Source organism: Microcaecilia unicolor, chromosome 9 (genome assembly GCF_901765095.1).
Source record: "Microcaecilia unicolor chromosome 9, aMicUni1.1, whole genome shotgun sequence".
Classification (NCBI taxonomy): domain Eukaryota; kingdom Metazoa; phylum Chordata; class Amphibia; order Gymnophiona; family Siphonopidae; genus Microcaecilia; species Microcaecilia unicolor.
Window position 1 is genome coordinate 33,901,150 of NC_044039.1, and position 16,748 is coordinate 33,917,897.

Genomic DNA, 16,748 nt, shown 5'->3' on the forward strand with positions numbered 1-16,748 from the left:
TGTGTAAGGTGAGAAGCTTGGCACAGTAGATTGCTGTCAAGTTTAAGTGCTCTGATGATAAGGAAAACACTGCATAAAACTGAATAGCTTGTGGGCAGAGCTGCTATTTTGTTGGTGGTGTAATTACAGGAAAATTTGTACAAACAAGCTGGATTTGGCAAATAGCAGTGGTTGTCCTTGGAAGACTTCCCCTTGAATTCATTTGCAGTGACTGTTGCCTGTTCTGATCTCAGTGTACTGCTGAAGCATTTTTTTTTTTTATTTAAATTTTATCATTTACAAGTTACACTTATAAAACTGAAAAACGGCAAGTAATACATTTACATATTAGTTTTACAAAGAAAAAGCACAAAAGCTTTCTTAAGCCTTCTCAGACCACAATACGTTACAGGGGGGCGAAGAACACTTAGTAGGAGTATATTAGAAAACATAAACCAAAACTTAGCAAATGGCCTGACCTTAAACTGACTATTTTAAACTCCGTCTTTAATATGTAGTCTATTTAATAATTTTCTTAGCTTCTATAAATGATTTCAAGTGGCTTGGGTCAAGGAAAACATATTTGTTACCCTGGTATTTCACACAACATTTGCAGGGATATGCCAATAGAAATGAGGCTCCCATCGCCCTAACCTCCTCTCTAAAAGCCAAAAAGGCTTTACGTCGTTCTTGGGTAGTCTTTACAACATCTGGAAATACCCAGATCTTTTGTCCACAGAAAGTTTTTGAGGAATTTTTAAAGTATACTTTCATCAAAGAATTTAAATCCTGTTCGAAGACAAAAGAGATGAGCAAAGTCCGTCGATCCTTAACCTCCGATAATGAATCTTCTAGAAGCTCTGAAATATTCAAAGTATCAATTTCTTGAGAAACTCTATTATCAGTTACTTTTGAAACAGGAAGATAGTACAGTTTATTGACCGGTGGGATTGCAGCTTGTGGATATTTAAGTATTTCAACCAGGTATTTTTTGGAAAGGTCAAGAGCCGATATCCCTCTGGCCAATGGGAAATTTAACATTCTTAAATTCAGTCTCCTATTGAAGTTTTCAAATTGTTCTATTTTGCGAGCCGTGATAATTTTGTCTTTAATCAACATCTCCGTAGTAGATTTTAAAGTTTGATGTTCAGCTTGAAATTGTGTTACTCGAGTCAACATGTCTTGCTTTACATCTTCAAGGGCTAAGGTTAGAGAGTCTACTTTGTTTACCAGTATAGTAGTTTCCTGTGATACTTTTGTGACTGTAGCCGTTAAATTTTGTAAAATAGTCCAAATAGACTGCAAAGTTACCTCCCTGGGAGCTTCCATGTCCGCTTCCATGATTGTATTGCCTGTGTTCTGAGATGAGGAGCTGCCGATCAAGGCTAAACCGTTACCGACTTCCGGTGCTATTAGCCGTTGTATCTCATCTCGAGAAGACGCAGGGCAGGGAGGTATAACGGATTCCGGCGGAGAGTGAAATCTCATTCCCAAGCAAGGCTGTCGCTCCTCCGGCAGCCTGAACAGCGGGACTCAACGCTCCGGTGCTAGTCCGGGGGTCGGAAGCATAGCGAAGAATCGTCTGTTGGATTGGCGACGAGGTTCTTGCCGGCGGCAGCGCGGCCTTCACCACGGCCTTTCTTTTAGAATGCGTCATTAAGTTTCATAAGGTAAAACAGTTAAGTTGCAAAACGAAGGCTCCAGTCCTCACAAACGCTCTCGCCTGCACTCCGACTCAGGTCGCCATCTTAACTCCGCCCCCCCGAACGTCGCTGAAGCATTTTTTAGTAGACAGGTCACTACAAGATATTTCTAATCCCACAGCACTCATCTGTCTCAACTGATGTCTGCCATATAGGGCACAGCAGTGGTCATTCACAAATATATAATTGGAAACAAACAGAGCAGATCTTTATGGTAGAATTTCAACCTAGTGCAGTGCCCGACACAGGCCGTGTTTCACCCAAAAGGGCTGCGTCAGGGGCTATATCGTAATCTTCACCGCTGAAAAACTGAGTGCTCTGTTTGCTATTTTCCACCTTACGGAATTATTGTCCAAATGAATATGGCACTATAGTAGTTAAAAAAACAGCACAATTTCTACTCCAAAGTCAAAGGCGTTCTCCAGAAGATGGCGATGTGCTCACACACTCCTCAGTAATGCTGGAAAAAACATAGCCTGTGTCGGACACTGCACTGGGTTGAAACTCTAAACTTGTTCGTATCTGTTTCGGATCTGCTCTGTTTGTTTCCACATTGGAGTTTGCGGATCATCTGCCTTGTTGTTTTTTGGGACCAAATATATAATTGTTGAACACTGGCAAGTCCAACCAGAAGCCGTAAGGGGGCAGTTCTTTAACTTGGCACCTCTAGGGCTCCTTTTACTAAGTGGCGGTGAGCGCAATGCGGGCTTACCGCTCGCTACACAGGAAATACCGCCGAGCTACCGCAGCAACCTTGCGGTACTTCCCACCCCTAGCGCGCCGTCATTTCTGGCACTACAAAAATTTATTTTTGTAGCGTCGGAGTGTACCCAGCAGTAATCGGGCAGTGCTGCCCAGTTACTGCCAGATCAACGTGGGAGCCCTTACCGCCACCTCAATGGGTGGCAGTAAGGGCTCCCCCCTGAAATGGCCACGTGGCAAGTGCCCGATTGGTGTCCTGGCATGTGAGGGGGACCAGTGCACTACAAATCCTGGCCCCTCCCACGACCCAATGCCTTGAATTTGTTCGTTTTTGAGCTAGGCGCCTTCGGTTTCCATTATCGCTGGAAAACGAAACCGCCCAGCTCAAATCTGCACAAATCCAATGCATTTGCCGGGCACAAACCGTATTATTGAAAAAAAAGATGGGCGCCCATTTTTTTCGAAACTACAGTCTGTCCCACCCCTTCACATACCCGTTCACGGACATAGACGCCCATGGAGATGGGCGTTCGCGTTCGATTATGCCCCTCCACGCCAACTAAGCGTATTCTATAAGCGGCACCTAGATTTAGGTGCAGTATATAGAATACACTTAGTTGATATTCCAGCACCTAAAACTACGCACATCCATTTGCGCCAACGAAAACATGGCATAAATCCTAGCATGTTGATTTAGGCGCACTGTGCCATATTCTGTAACTATGCGCGTACGTTTCCCTGCCCATAACCACACCTTTTTTTGCCTGTGCATGTTAGAAGTTAGGCACACTATGTTACAGAATATGCTTAGCAACTTACACGCATAAATTGTAATTATTGCTAATTGGTTCTCATTATTGCTTGCTAAGAGCTGTTATCAGTGCTGATTGGCTTGTTAAGCCAATTAAGTTATGTGCGTTGTTATAGAATTGGATTTCGGCGCAGATCCCTAGGCATGCTGTATAGAATCTGGGGGTTAGCTCCGGGATCCACACCCAGTTTTGGGTGCAAGGATTTACACGAATTGACTCTTGCTGTAAATCCTTGCACCTAAGTTAGACACAGATCTGCTGTATTCTGTCACACTGCGCGCAAATTCTAGGAACGCCTCTGACCTGCCATGCCCCTTCCATGGTCATATCCCTTTTCAGATCCACGCATAAAAATTTACACACACATCTTTATAGAATACCGACTACAAAGATGCACACATAAATTCAAATTGTTGCCAATTAATGCAAATAATTGATTGTTAGCACCCAATTATCAGTGCTAATTCGCTCATTGATCAATTAAATTGCACATGCAAATTGGGTGCGTGACCAAATTTGCGCGCCATATATAGAATTTGGAGGATAATTTATAGTGTTCTGTAAGTTGCATGTATATGTTGGAGACACGCCCATGCCCCTTCCATGCATTGCTCACATGTACACCCCCTTGCAGTAAGGCGCACTTACATGCGCTGTTATAAAACAGCACCAAGGGCTGGCTTCAGTAAATGTGCGCTCCGTGCAAGTCTATAAAAGGCGCTCTGGGATGAGCACTCTTTATAGAATAGTTCTTAGCGTACATTCCAGTGCCCAACGTTGGGTGCAAAGACTTACATCAACTGAACCCTGGTGTAAATCCTGGCACATTGCCCTTAAATTCTAGAACACTGCACATACTTCTATGGGACACCCCTGACCCACCTATGCCCCTTCCATTGCCATGCCTCCTTTTGGATTGTGCGAGAGAAGATTTGGGCGCAGATCCGTATAGAATTTTAGATAGCGAGATCTGCACGCAAATCCAAATTAAAGCCAATTAATGTAATAATTGATTGTTAACAGCCAGTTATTGATTGCTAATGACTCTTTAACTTATTTATGTGCGGATCTCAGGATTGCCCACAATTTTAGGCTTTCAGATTTAGGCACCGTTTACTGAATCCAGGGGATAGAGCACATATGTGTGTAAGTGACCCTTTTCTGTGCACCTATGCGAATAAGGTTTGTGTAACTGCATACGCCCAGCTATAGAATAGCTTTTTAAGACTTTATACTAATGTGTTATCCAGGGCTGGCCCTATCACTAGGCAGCAGAATGTGGGGACAGTGGCATGGTTCTGGCATGCACTAGAGCTTTCTCCCTGCAGGGCTGCTACTGCTGCACTGCCCGCCCCCCCCCCCCCCCACTCCAATCTCCTCCCATGCCAGTCCAAGTTCAAAAAAAGATTGAACACAGCACCCTGTAAGCACAAGCCTACGCTCGTACTGCCTTGTTCCTTCCTCCCCACCCCGGAAGCAGACTTCCTGTTGGAGATAGTGAGGGTACAACATCAGGATATGCCTGTGCCTAGAGGGTCTATGCAGCACTCAGTCTTCTTTAAAGCTTGGAGCTGATGTAGGAGACTATAGCGGGCATGGCAATGACCCATTAGAGAGGGGGTGATGTCAGATGCAGAGTGAAGGAAAGGAAGGGAAGATGCTGGCAACATGTTTAGGGGGGGTGGAAGGGATGTTGTGTGGAAGGGATGTTGCTGCCCATGGAACATGGAGGTAAAGCGGGGAAGAGGAAATGCTGGCCAAGGGGGGGTGGAGGGAAGGGGAGATGCTGGTCTTAGAGGGGTTAGGGAGCTGGTGGGAAGGGGAGATGCTGGTTATGGGGAGAAGGGAAGTGGAAAGAAGGGGAGATGCTGATCATGGGTAGGGAGTTGAAGGAAAGGGGAGATGTTGGCCATGGGCGGGGGGGGGGGGGGGGGTGAGTTGGAGGGAAGGGGAGATGCTGGTCATGGGGAAGGCAGAGATGAAAGGAAAGGGTGTTGGTATGGCCTTGAGCTGCCCCTGGGGAGGGAGCGCATGACTGAAGGTTCACCTAGGGCATCCAGTACTCTGAGGCGGGCCCTGATGTTATGTACATTGAAATGTCTAATCTTGTTGTCAGTCTAGGATCAGTTTTCAAATGTTCTAGAGGGAAGTTCTACCACTGGTTGCATTAGTGGAATTCAACTGGAAAGTTGCCTAAGGGAAAAAGGGCCAGCTCACAATTGTACCTGCTTTTTCTGCAGGTGCTTTTTCTGACAAAGACTAAGCTCGTTTTGAAAATACAAAAGAATAAACATTATTACACCCTAATCCCTCCCCTAGAAATACAGATGCATTCCAGAATGTACTTCTTTACCTGTGCAAAGGGTAGGCAATTTTAAAACAATCCATGTCTAAGGGCAAAGCAGTGTTTTACCCACAGGTTTGGCTTTAAAAAGTTATACTCCTAAATCAGTGCCTTTGAAAATAAGCACATAAATTTAAACACTTATTTCTACTAGATCCTTACATTTAAGAACCTAAATTTTGGTGGCTGTGGGGGTAGAAACTGTGTGGAGGATATCACCACCGGGAACACATATCAAGTCAAATGAAGTAGAGGCCAAACCCAGGTATCTATGATTTAGGAATCTCAATTTCATAGAATTTTCAAACAAACATAGGCCTCCAAATTATCTAAATATAGAAACAGCTAAAATTCAGGCAGTTAAGGGCGTCTTTTACTAGGGTGCACTCACGTTTTTAGCGCACGCTAAAATTGTGGGCGCACTGTTAGAGATGCCCATAGGAATGTATCTCTAATGTTTAGCGCATCCACAATTTTAGCACGCACCAAAAATGTGAGCGCGCTTTAGTAGAAGACCGTGTTTTTTTGAAAATGATGCCATTGGGCCTCTTTCAGCTGGCCCGGCCACTAAGGAGTCTACCCCTCTCCTCAAGGCCCTTCACTGGCTCCCTATCCGTTTTCGCATCCTGTTCAAACTTCTTCTACTAACCTATAAATGTATTCACTCTGCTGCTCCCCAGTATCTCTCCACACTCGTCCTTCCCTACACCCCTTCCCGTGCACTCCACTCCATGGGTAAATCCTTCTTATCTGTTCCCTTCTCCACTACTGCCAACTCCAGACTTCGTGCCTTCTGTCTCGCTGCACCCTACGCCTGGAATAAACTTCCTGAGCCCCTACGTCTTGCCCCATCCTTGGCCACCTTTAAATCTAGACTGAAAGCCCACCTCTTTAACATTGCTTTTGACTCGTAACCACTTGTAACCACTCGCCTCCACCTACCCTCCTCTCTTCCTTCCCGTTCACATTAATTGATTTGATTTGCTTACTTTATTTATTTTTTGTCTATTAGATTGTAAGCTCTTTGAGCAGGGACTGTCTTTCTTCTATGTTTGTGCAGCGCTGCGTATGCCTTGTAGCGCTATAGAAATGCTAAAAAAAAAAAAATAAATAAATAAGGAGTCAGTTCTATATGGGATGCCTCCATTTAGGCGCCTCAAAGCCATGTGATAAGTGTCTTTTCTACAAGAAAATCTTAACACCTTGGGCCAGATATTCAATCGGCGGCGGGCAGCATTTTGCACACCGCCACCAGCATTAAACTTGGAAATTCAATGCTGGGCCATGTCCATCCCTATTTTTGACAGACCCAGGTGCATAAAAAATAGAATTCTACAAATTCGTACCTAGATGTATATGGACAAACACACAGAAGAACAAGCCCTCGCAATCTAACAGATACACAGACACAGCAAAGGAGACAAGAAAATCCCAAGATGATGCTCTAAAAATTCAAATATTTATTATTGTTATTATTATTTGTAACACTTATACCCCGCGCTTAACCACTCATTAGCAGGTTCAATGCTGCTTACATAGTACTACAGGTTAAACAAAGTAGCATAGAATGGATGCAGCTGTGATAAAGTAAGTAGAGAGGGGGTCATTTAAATAGTAATACAGATAAACAAAGTGATATAAAATGCATGTAGATGTAATATAGTAAATAAAGAAGTGATCATAAGATGTGGATAGGTGAGATGGGCAAGGAAGGAGGATGGTAGAGGCAGGGAATGGGAGATGGGTGTGTAATGGGGTTATCGTGTTGTTTATAATGGGAGAATGAAAGGGAGGGAGGAAGAGGGAAGTACTAGAATGTATAAGGAGGAGTGTACTAGAAGAATTATACGGGGGACATATTCCAGATTTTAGTCTTCGTAGTCTGATCTAGGTAGTGCAGATGAACTCGCAGTTTAAGTCAGGCCTTTATTGTAGGCTTGCTTGAAGCCTACGATACCGTCAAAGACTCTTCTCCAGGTGGATTACTAGAATCAAGTGGCTTTAACATCTTTATTTACGCTGATGATGTCATGCTATGCATACCATTTCTAGACAACTTAGATGAAATCTTGCCTAGAATTAAATTGGGTTTGGATCTAATGGAATTTTGGGCAGCCTATTTTAAACTGAAATTAAATAAAGATAAAACCAAGTTCCTAATCCTAACCAGTTCTGTCAATCCAATGACTAGCATAAACTTCACTGTTGATAGTGTGTCTTATCCTTTTTCTACCACCTTGAAAATCGTGGGAATAACTGTCGACCAAACCCTATCGTTTGAACCTCGGGTTTCTGTGGTGATTTCTAGTGACTTTAATTTTCTGTGGAGATTGAAGAGACGGAGGCCTTTCTTTTCAAACTCACTATTTCGCTCTTTAGTAAAATCTTTAATGCTATCCAAATTTCATAACTGTAATGCAGTTTACGCAGACTTAAAAGTCTCCCTTATCAAAAAACTTCAAACAGCTCAGAACACTGCGGCCCGTCTCCTACGTAAAGCTCCTCGGTTTGCCAAGTCAGCTCCTCTTTTAATGAAGATGCAGGGGCTTCCAGTAAATGGAAGAGTCACCTTTAAATTGTGTGTACTTGTTTATCAAATGTTGTTTGGCCTTCTACCTGATTATATGCAACACTTGTTAGAATTACCTTTACGTAATGCTCATCCTACGTCGACAGACTATTTCTCCTCCATTTTCCATGCTGTAAAAATCTTTGTTATAAATCAATTCATGATGCTAGCTTCATGTACCAGGCTACTAAGAGGTGGAATTTCTTACCAAAGTCAATTAGATATGCTACAGATTATTTAAAATTTTGTAAATTGTTGAAAGCATATCTTTAAAATCAAGCATGGTACTAGAAGATTGGAGGGTGGCCAATGTAACACCGTTTTTAAAAAAAGGTTCCAGAGGTGATCCGGGAAATTATAGACTGGTAAGCCTGATGTCAGTGCCGGGCAAAATGGTAGAGACTATTATAAAGAACAAAATTACAGAGCATATTCAAAAGCATGGATTAATGAGACAAAGCCAACATGGATTTAGAGAAGGAAAATCTTGCCTCACCAATCTACTACATTTCTTTGAAGAGGTGAACAAAGATGTGGATAAAGGTGAGCCGGCCGATATTGTGTATCCAGATTTTTAAAAAGCATTTGACATAGTACCTCATGAAAGACTCCAGAGGAAATTGGAGAGACATGTGATAGGAGGTAGTGTCCTATTGTGGTTTAAAATTGGTTAAAAGATAGAAAATAGGCGATAGGGTTAATGGTCAGTATTCTCAATGGAGAAGGGTAGATTGTGGAGTTCCCCGGGGGCCTGTGCTGGGACCACTGCTATTTAACATATTTATAAATGATCTAGAGATGGGAGTAACTAGTGAGGTAATAACTAGTGAGGTAATAGAGAGTTTTGTAGAAAAGCTACGTTATGCAAACATAAGATTGAAGAAAGAGTGTAACCAAGAAAGACCCACCGAAGGTAGAAACTTCAGCATACTTGCTGGACAAGGATCTAGGTCGCAATATCCCTTGCCAAATTTAGAGCCGTGTTTACTAAGGTGCGCTAGCATTTTTTGCGCATGCTAAAAATTAACGCACGCTAGCCATGTAGACGCCCATAGGAATATTATGGACATTTACACAGTTAGCGTATGCTAATGCTTAGCACAAGCTAAAAATGGTAATGTGCCTCCAGCGTGGCTTAGTGAACAGGACCCTTAGTGACTAACCTAGATGTGTGACAAAACAGTGGGTTTAAGCCTGTAACTTGTATTATTTCTTGAAGTATATTTCTCTAGTTTAGCCAGCAGGTGGTGCATGCTTATGTTTAAAGCTGTTACCGAGAAAAGACCTGCAGTGATGTGGCCGACTATTTTTGGAACTTGTTGTTCTGGACTCTTATTGTCCCAAGGGCTCAATTTCTTCTAGAACATACTGGCTTTTGCTCAGTGGTGTAGCCAGGGGGGGGGTGCCAGGGGAGCGGCCGCTCCCCCAAATGGAGTTCTGGCAGCTCTTGGCCTATTTTTTTCTCAATGTGTTGCATTGAAAATGTGCGCCAGCAGATGTCCACTCTCGCTCCCCCCGCGTCGTCAGCCTGGCTCCGCTTCTGCTTTTGCTCCAGTCTTAGCCAGGAAGAAAAGAGTAGGACCTCTTCGCTGAGGCTCTATGAACAGTTTATGTCCTGATCCATATTTCAATTACCTGTTATTATTCTGCTGACTGCACTTTTTCTGTTTCACTGTTCAGTTTTTCAGACAATAAACATTCCTTTTAGTTTATTGCCTCTGCTTGTCTGGAGTGATATAGAATCCTGGTGGTTTGTGTGTTGGGTCTGTGAGTGCTTTCTGGGAATTGTGGGACCGCTGGAAGTGTGGCCTCCAGTAACTTAGAAATCTCTGGGGATAATTTGAGAGCGGGAGTCTCGTCCAGAGGTGGTTGTGACCCATTCGGTGGTAGGAGGGTGCTAGTGTAGAGCACAAGCAGCAAGTGCAGGCGGAGCTGAGCTGTGCTGGGGATAGACCCTCTAAGTGGCCGTGGGGTAGCCCCAGGTGGGTAGCTAGGCGTTTTGTGACAGAACGTCAAGGGCTATTGAAGAAAATTTAAACCAAACACAATCTGCCATAATATCGCAGGTCCTAACTGAAACCATTGCTTCAGATTGTAACGAAGAATTAAAAGCAACTAAATGAGACCTAATAGAGGATATCTTGTCTTCAAAATAGCTGGCAAAATCATGAGCAGTTGGAGAAAATTGGTCACAATCTTTATAAAAGGATCAGAAAATAAGGAATGAATAATTAGAAACAATGCTCATGAGTCATTTGTACCCAAGAATCTTTTTGGAACAATACATTTTCTTAGCCAAAGCAATGTCATATTTCCATTCTTTAATACACTGTAAGGTCTACCTCATTCAGAGTTGGCTTCAGGAATCAAACTCACCATAAATTAGACATAAAGATTCTTCTGTTTTTCTAGGTGTTCCATGGACTCTGCACACTTGGTTTGAATCCTTGCGAGTTTCCTTTCAGCAACACAGAAGACCTCTGATCCAATGCTTGTTAAAAGAATTTAAAACTATTCAAGAAGAACAGTATACCGAGGAGCTCATTACTCAAGGATTGCCCCTGATGTTTGAAATATTGAGGGCAAGTAAGGTACTGTACTCCCTCTTTCTTATTCAGTTTGACACCAACTTCCGTAGCTTTGCTGTATCAGTAAAAATGTTTACATGGGTTTGTTATGCTGATTTTTTTTTCATCCAGGGCTGTCTTCCGGGTTAAAGTTGACACATATAGAGGACACATGGGAGGATCAGAACCACTGCAAACCACTGGACCAATTTGCCAGGGTAGCTGTTTTCAGCACTGCATTCAGTACATATAACTCTCTTATCAGCCCTCCATTAGCATGTACTAAATGCTGAGAAACCCATAAGTATAGGATGGGCTTCTTAGCATATTTCAAGCTCTAATTCCACTAGCTCATGCTAAACTTTAGTAAACAGGTTCCTTAGCGTGTTTCACTGTTGATCAGTGGCGTTCCTAGGGGGGCGGACACCCGAGGCGGCGCCCCGCCCCCCGGGTGCAGCACCCCCCCCCCCCCGATGCAGCACGGACCCCCCCCCAGCGAAAGCCCCCCCCCCCGGGTGCATGCCGCCGGGGGGGGGGGGGGGGTGGGGGGTGCCGCAGCGTGCACCTGCTGCAAGTTTACTAACTTTGCTCGTTCGCTGCAGCTCCCTCTGCCCCGGAACAGGAAGTAACCTGTTCCGGGGCAGAGGGAGCTGCAGCGAACAAGAGAAGTTAACAAACTCTCACAGCAGGCACGCACCACGGCACCCCCCAGCGGCATGCACCCGGGGCGGACCGCCCCCACCGCCCCCCCCCCTTGGTACGCCACTGCTGTTGATAAAAACTTGGATTTATCTAGTGTGCATAGCCCATCTCAATGAACAGGGTGCAGGGAAAATATTTTAATCTCATGTTTTTTTCCCTGTTTGTTTCCTTTTGTGTTTTTTTATTTCTGTTCCATTTCAATTAGCATGCACCGTACTATATCGGGTCAATAACCAAAAAATATTTTTCCGGATAACAGCACCTATTATTTAGATAAGTGCTGCTAACCAGGATAGTCCGAGGCACTATCTGGATAGAGCTTCTGAATATCCTTACAGACCTCCTCTGCACTATGCAGATAGTACTGGGGTGGGGCCAGGGCAGTCCTGAAACTATCCGGATAGAGGTAATATGCAGTTTGCGACCAAGATAACTTATCCGTATGACTTGGAGCAGATAGGAGACTGCCCTAAGGTATCCAGACAGCAGAGCGCATATTGCCACAGTCAAGATAAGTTCTGGTACTGATCACCTTATCCAGATGTTCAGGGCTCCTTTTACTAAGGGGCGGTAAGTACCGCCAGGCTACCGCAGCCACTCGGTGGTACTTCCCACCCCTACCGTGCTGTCATTTCCGCCGCTGCCCAGTTACTGCCGAGTTAGCGCTGGAGCCCTCAATGGGGTGGCAGTAAGGGCTCCTAACCCCAAAATGGCCACACGGCAAGTGCTTTACTTGCCGTCCGGCCATTTACTGCAGGAAAGCGAGACCTTCGCTTTTACCAGCTCTGGTAAAAGGGGACCTCGATGCACATGTAAAACATGCGCCGGCCCCCTTTTACCGCAGCTTGGCAAAAAGGAGCCCTCAGTGCCAACCAGTATCCAGATAGTGGTGCTGAATATTCAGATATTTTTTCACCACCATAGCCAGCATTTTAAAAAGCTCATTGATAGCAGCTACTGAATATTCATGTATATGCTTCTAGTTTCAGCTTAGCAGTATTATTAGGATTTATATACCACCTTTTTGAAGGAATTCACTCAAGACAGTGTACAGCAAGAATAAGTCAAGCATAAACAATAGACAATTATAGCAGTAAAAATATTCAAACAATACAAATTATGGCATATTATGTCAACACAATACACAATAACATTGCCCCAGGTACAAAATAAGTACCTGAATGTAATATGTAAACAGCTTTGATTGTAACCACAGAAAGGCGGTATATCAAATCTCATCCACCATCTCCCCAACAGTGGATATTTAGCATCACTAACTGGTTAAGAGCCACTTTCAGGCTTATTTTCAAAAGAGAAGGGCGCCCATCTTTCGACACAAATCAGGAGATGGGCGTCCTTCTCCCAGTGTCGCCCAAATCATCATAATCGACAGCCGATTTTGGGCGTCCTCAACTGCTTTCCATCGCGGCGATGACCAAAGTTCACGGGGGCATGTCGAAGGTAGGTCTGGGGCGTGCCTAACACGTGGGCGTCCTCGACCGATAATGGAAAAAAGAAGGGCGTCCCTGACGAGCACTTGGACAACTTTACTTGGTCCATTTTTTGTTACGACCAAGCCTCAAAAAGGTGCCCAAACTGGCCAGATGACCACCGGAGGGAATTGGGGATCACCTCCCCTTACTCCCCCAGTGGTCACCAACCCCCTCCCACCCTAAAAAAGACTTTTAAAATATTGTGCAGTTCAGGAAGTACTGAAATCACTCTTTTTTTACTCAGGTGTTTGGAGTTGTGATGTAGGGGGCTGTTCACTGTACAATGTTAGTTGCTATGTTGTTTGTTTTTTTGATATGTGCTGTCTCGGTGCTAATGATTATGTACATTTCTGTGTTGTACACTGCCTAGGGTGATTGGATAGAGCGATTTATAAATATTTTAAATAAATAAAATAGGCTACTCCTCCACTCCAAGTCCCTGATCAAGTGAGACAAGGGATTACTTCCACTCAAAAAAAGACCGTACGTCAAGGGTGGGCTCCAAATTAGAGGAGGTTTACAGTAAAAGCAAGCATGAATCAGCAACAGAGCAGAAAAAAAATGTGAATGGTGCAGAAAAACAGTCTATACTTCCAGTTTTCCTCAGTATTTAGCAGTTATTCAGTTCTGAAGTAGAAAAACACAGTGGGGTCAATTTTCATTAGGATGGCAACCGCATAAAGATGGAAGTTATCTGTACATCTTCATGCATCTATTTAACCAGGTCATACTGCTGAATATATGGTCTTAACTTTATATGCTCAAGTTAGCTGAATGTTGTCTGAATATTACTGCTATGCAGATAACTCGGGCCCCTCCCTGGCACAACTTTAATCTCATCCCACTTTGTATAGATTTTGGCCATATATTGACTCATAATTATAAAATAAATAAATAATGCATAATTAGTGCATGGAGTCGCTTATTAGCAGTTGTCTATGGTTAGCAAGTGATCTAGGCACAGTTCCGTAAATCTCCATTTGTAATAACTATTATAAGGAATCATGTGAACATTTATAGTGTGTACGCATACATGTATTAAGTAAGTGTGGTCTTATTTGAATATCAATCATATATGCTTGTAGTATTTCTGGAAAACTTAAGCTGGATTACGTTATACTGTATGTACATACAATGTTTTGGAGGCTGAACAATTAATGTGCTATGATGGTTCCATCTGTGACACTGCCACATATTCCCTTGGGGGATATAATGGCTGGAATAGGCAAGGACTGAGCACATTATTAGAACTCCTATGAGTATTCAATGAGAGTATAATTAGTTTCTTGTTTCTGATATATGAGTTTGCTCTGAGTACATTTTTACGTACAGTTAAAATTTAATGCCAAGAAATGTAGAGTGATGCACTTGGGGTGCAAAAACCCAAAAGAGAGATACCAGATTGGAGGGGAGAGATTAGTAAGCTCGACTCAGGAGAGAGACCTTGGGGTGTTGGTGTCAGAGGATCTGAAGGTGAAGAAGCAATGCGACAAGGCGGGCCGTGGCCATAAGGATGCTAGGCTGCATAGAGAGGGGCATAACCAGCAGAAGAAAAGAGGTGTTGATGCCCCTCTACAAGTCATTGGTGAGGCCCCACTTGGAGTATTGTGTTCAGTTTTGGAGGCCATATCTTGCTAAAGATGTAAAAAGACTGGAAGCGGTGCAAAGAAAAGCTACAAGAATGGTATGGGATTCGCGTTACAAGACGTATGAGGAGAGACTTGCTGACCTGAACATGTATACTCTGGAGGAAAGGAGAAACAGGGGTGATATGATACAGACGTTCAAATATTTGAAAGGTCTTAATCTGCAAATGAACCTTTTCCAGAGACGGGAAGGCGGTAGAACTAGAGGACATGAATTGAAGTTGAAGGGGGGCAGACTCAGGACTAATGTCAGGAAGTATTTTTTCACAGAGAGGGTGGTAGATATGTGGAACAGTGGCGTAGCCAGAAGGCAATTTTTGGGTGGGCCAACAGGTTGGATGGGTGGGCACTAGAGTTGCCAACTTTTTTGAAAGAGAAAAAACAGCAACCTGATGCACCCATGCTCTGTTCCTACCCCACTCCCCATAACTTCAATGAAGGTTGCAGTGCAGGCTTCAGTGGCTACAGGCAACTTTGGCAAGATGTACATTCCAAATCCAACATATTATATTCACAACATTGAAAATAAAATAATTTTTTATACCTTTTTGTTGTCTGGTCATTTTTTCTCAAATCATATTGGTCCCACTCTCTGGTTTCTGCTTCCCTCTGTCTTCTCTTAACTCACTTGCCAGGGTCTCCTATTTGACATTTCTTCTTTCTCCATGTCCATCATCCATCTCCCATCTCTGTTTTCCTATATTTCCTTGTCCAGTATCTCCCCTGTGTTCATATCCCCTCATCCATTATCATTCTTCTGTGCACCTATGCACCCCATTCCCAGCATATCCCTTCTGTGTTCCTATTCTCCCTCTTGTCTGGTATCTCTCTCCCCCCCCCCCCGTGTCTATATACCCTCCTCTCCAGCATTTTATCTCTATTCCATAGCCCCGTTCCCCCCCTTGTAAGGCATTACCCCTATGTGCCATCCCCATACAGCATCTCACATTTGTGTCCCTGTCCCCATGCTCCCACCTAATGCCCATCATCTCCCTTCTGTATCTGTATACTTCCCTATGTCCCCTTTCTCCCTCCTCCACACCAATGTGTCCCTCTCCTCTCTGATCCCACCTCCCAACCAGCTTCTCTTCCTCTTTCCTTCCCCTTATGCATCTGGCTCTTTCTCCTGCAACCTCTCCCCTTCCTTCCAACCTTCCCTCTGCAAATCCCAAACCTCTCCCCCTCCCTCCTACCTCCCCTCTGCAAATCCAAAACCTCTCCCCTTCCCTCCAACCTCCCCTCTGCAAATCCAAAACCTCTCCCCTTCCTTCCAACCTCCCCTCTGCAAATCCAAAACCTCTCCCCTTCCTTCCAACCTCCCCTCTGCAAATCCAAAACCTCTCCCCTTCCCTCCAACCTCCCCTCTGCAAATCCAAAACCTCTCTCCCTTCCCTCCAACCCTCCCCCCCTGGCAAGTCCAGCACCCTTCTGTTCCCTTCAGGCCCCTCCCCTCCCAGCCTCCCCTTCCTGGGCCAGTACCCCACTGACTTCCTGCTCACCCTCTCCCACCCCTGCCGCAGCGCTTCATTTAATGCTGTCGGCGCTGCTGTTGCACAGTCTCCCACCCCCGCGGTGGCGCTTATACTTCGCTATGGCGCTGACATCAACGCCACGAGGGTGGGAGACTGCAACAGCAGCGCCAACAGCATTAAATGAAGCGCTGCGGCGGCAGGGGTGGGAGTGGGTAAGGATCTGCTTCTGGGTGGGCGGGCCTGAGGCTAAACTGGGTGGGCCTGGGCCCACCCAGGCCCACCCGTAGCTACGCCCCTGATGTGGAATGTCCTCCCTCGGGAGGTGGTGGAGATGAAAACGGTAATGGAGTTCAAACATGCGTGGGATAAGCACAAAGGAATACTGTTTAGAAGGAATGGTTCAATGGAATCTTAGCGGAGATTGAGTGGCGATGCCTGTAATTGGGAAACAAAATGGGAGCTGGGCAAACTTCTACAGTCTACGCCCTGATCGTGACTGAATAGATAGGGATGGGCTGGAGTGTAAATTTTAAGGGGCTTCGACATTAGCTTCAGAAATTAGTACAAGAACAGTACTGAGAAAACAGCAAGGCAAACGATCTGCAAACTCCAAGATGGAAGGACAAAAAAAGCAGATCAATCAAAGAAAATAGTTTATTGAATGACAACCAAATAAACAAATCAGCCCATTTGTTTATTTGGTTGCCATTCAATAAACTATTTTCTTTGATTGATCTGCTTTTTTTGACCTTCCAACCA

General features: G+C 44.3%; 1 protein-coding gene across 1 annotated transcript in view; it reads left to right on the forward strand.

Annotated features, from left to right (window-relative positions):
* Positions 1-16,748, forward strand: part of BTBD11 (BTB domain containing 11) — a 469,159-nt gene that overhangs the window by 424,778 nt on the left and 27,633 nt on the right. The window contains exon 11 of the mRNA XM_030214435.1: positions 10,522-10,700. Coding sequence (XP_030070295.1) covers positions 10,522-10,700 — 179 coding nt within the window. The remainder of the gene's footprint in view (positions 1-10,521; positions 10,701-16,748) is intronic.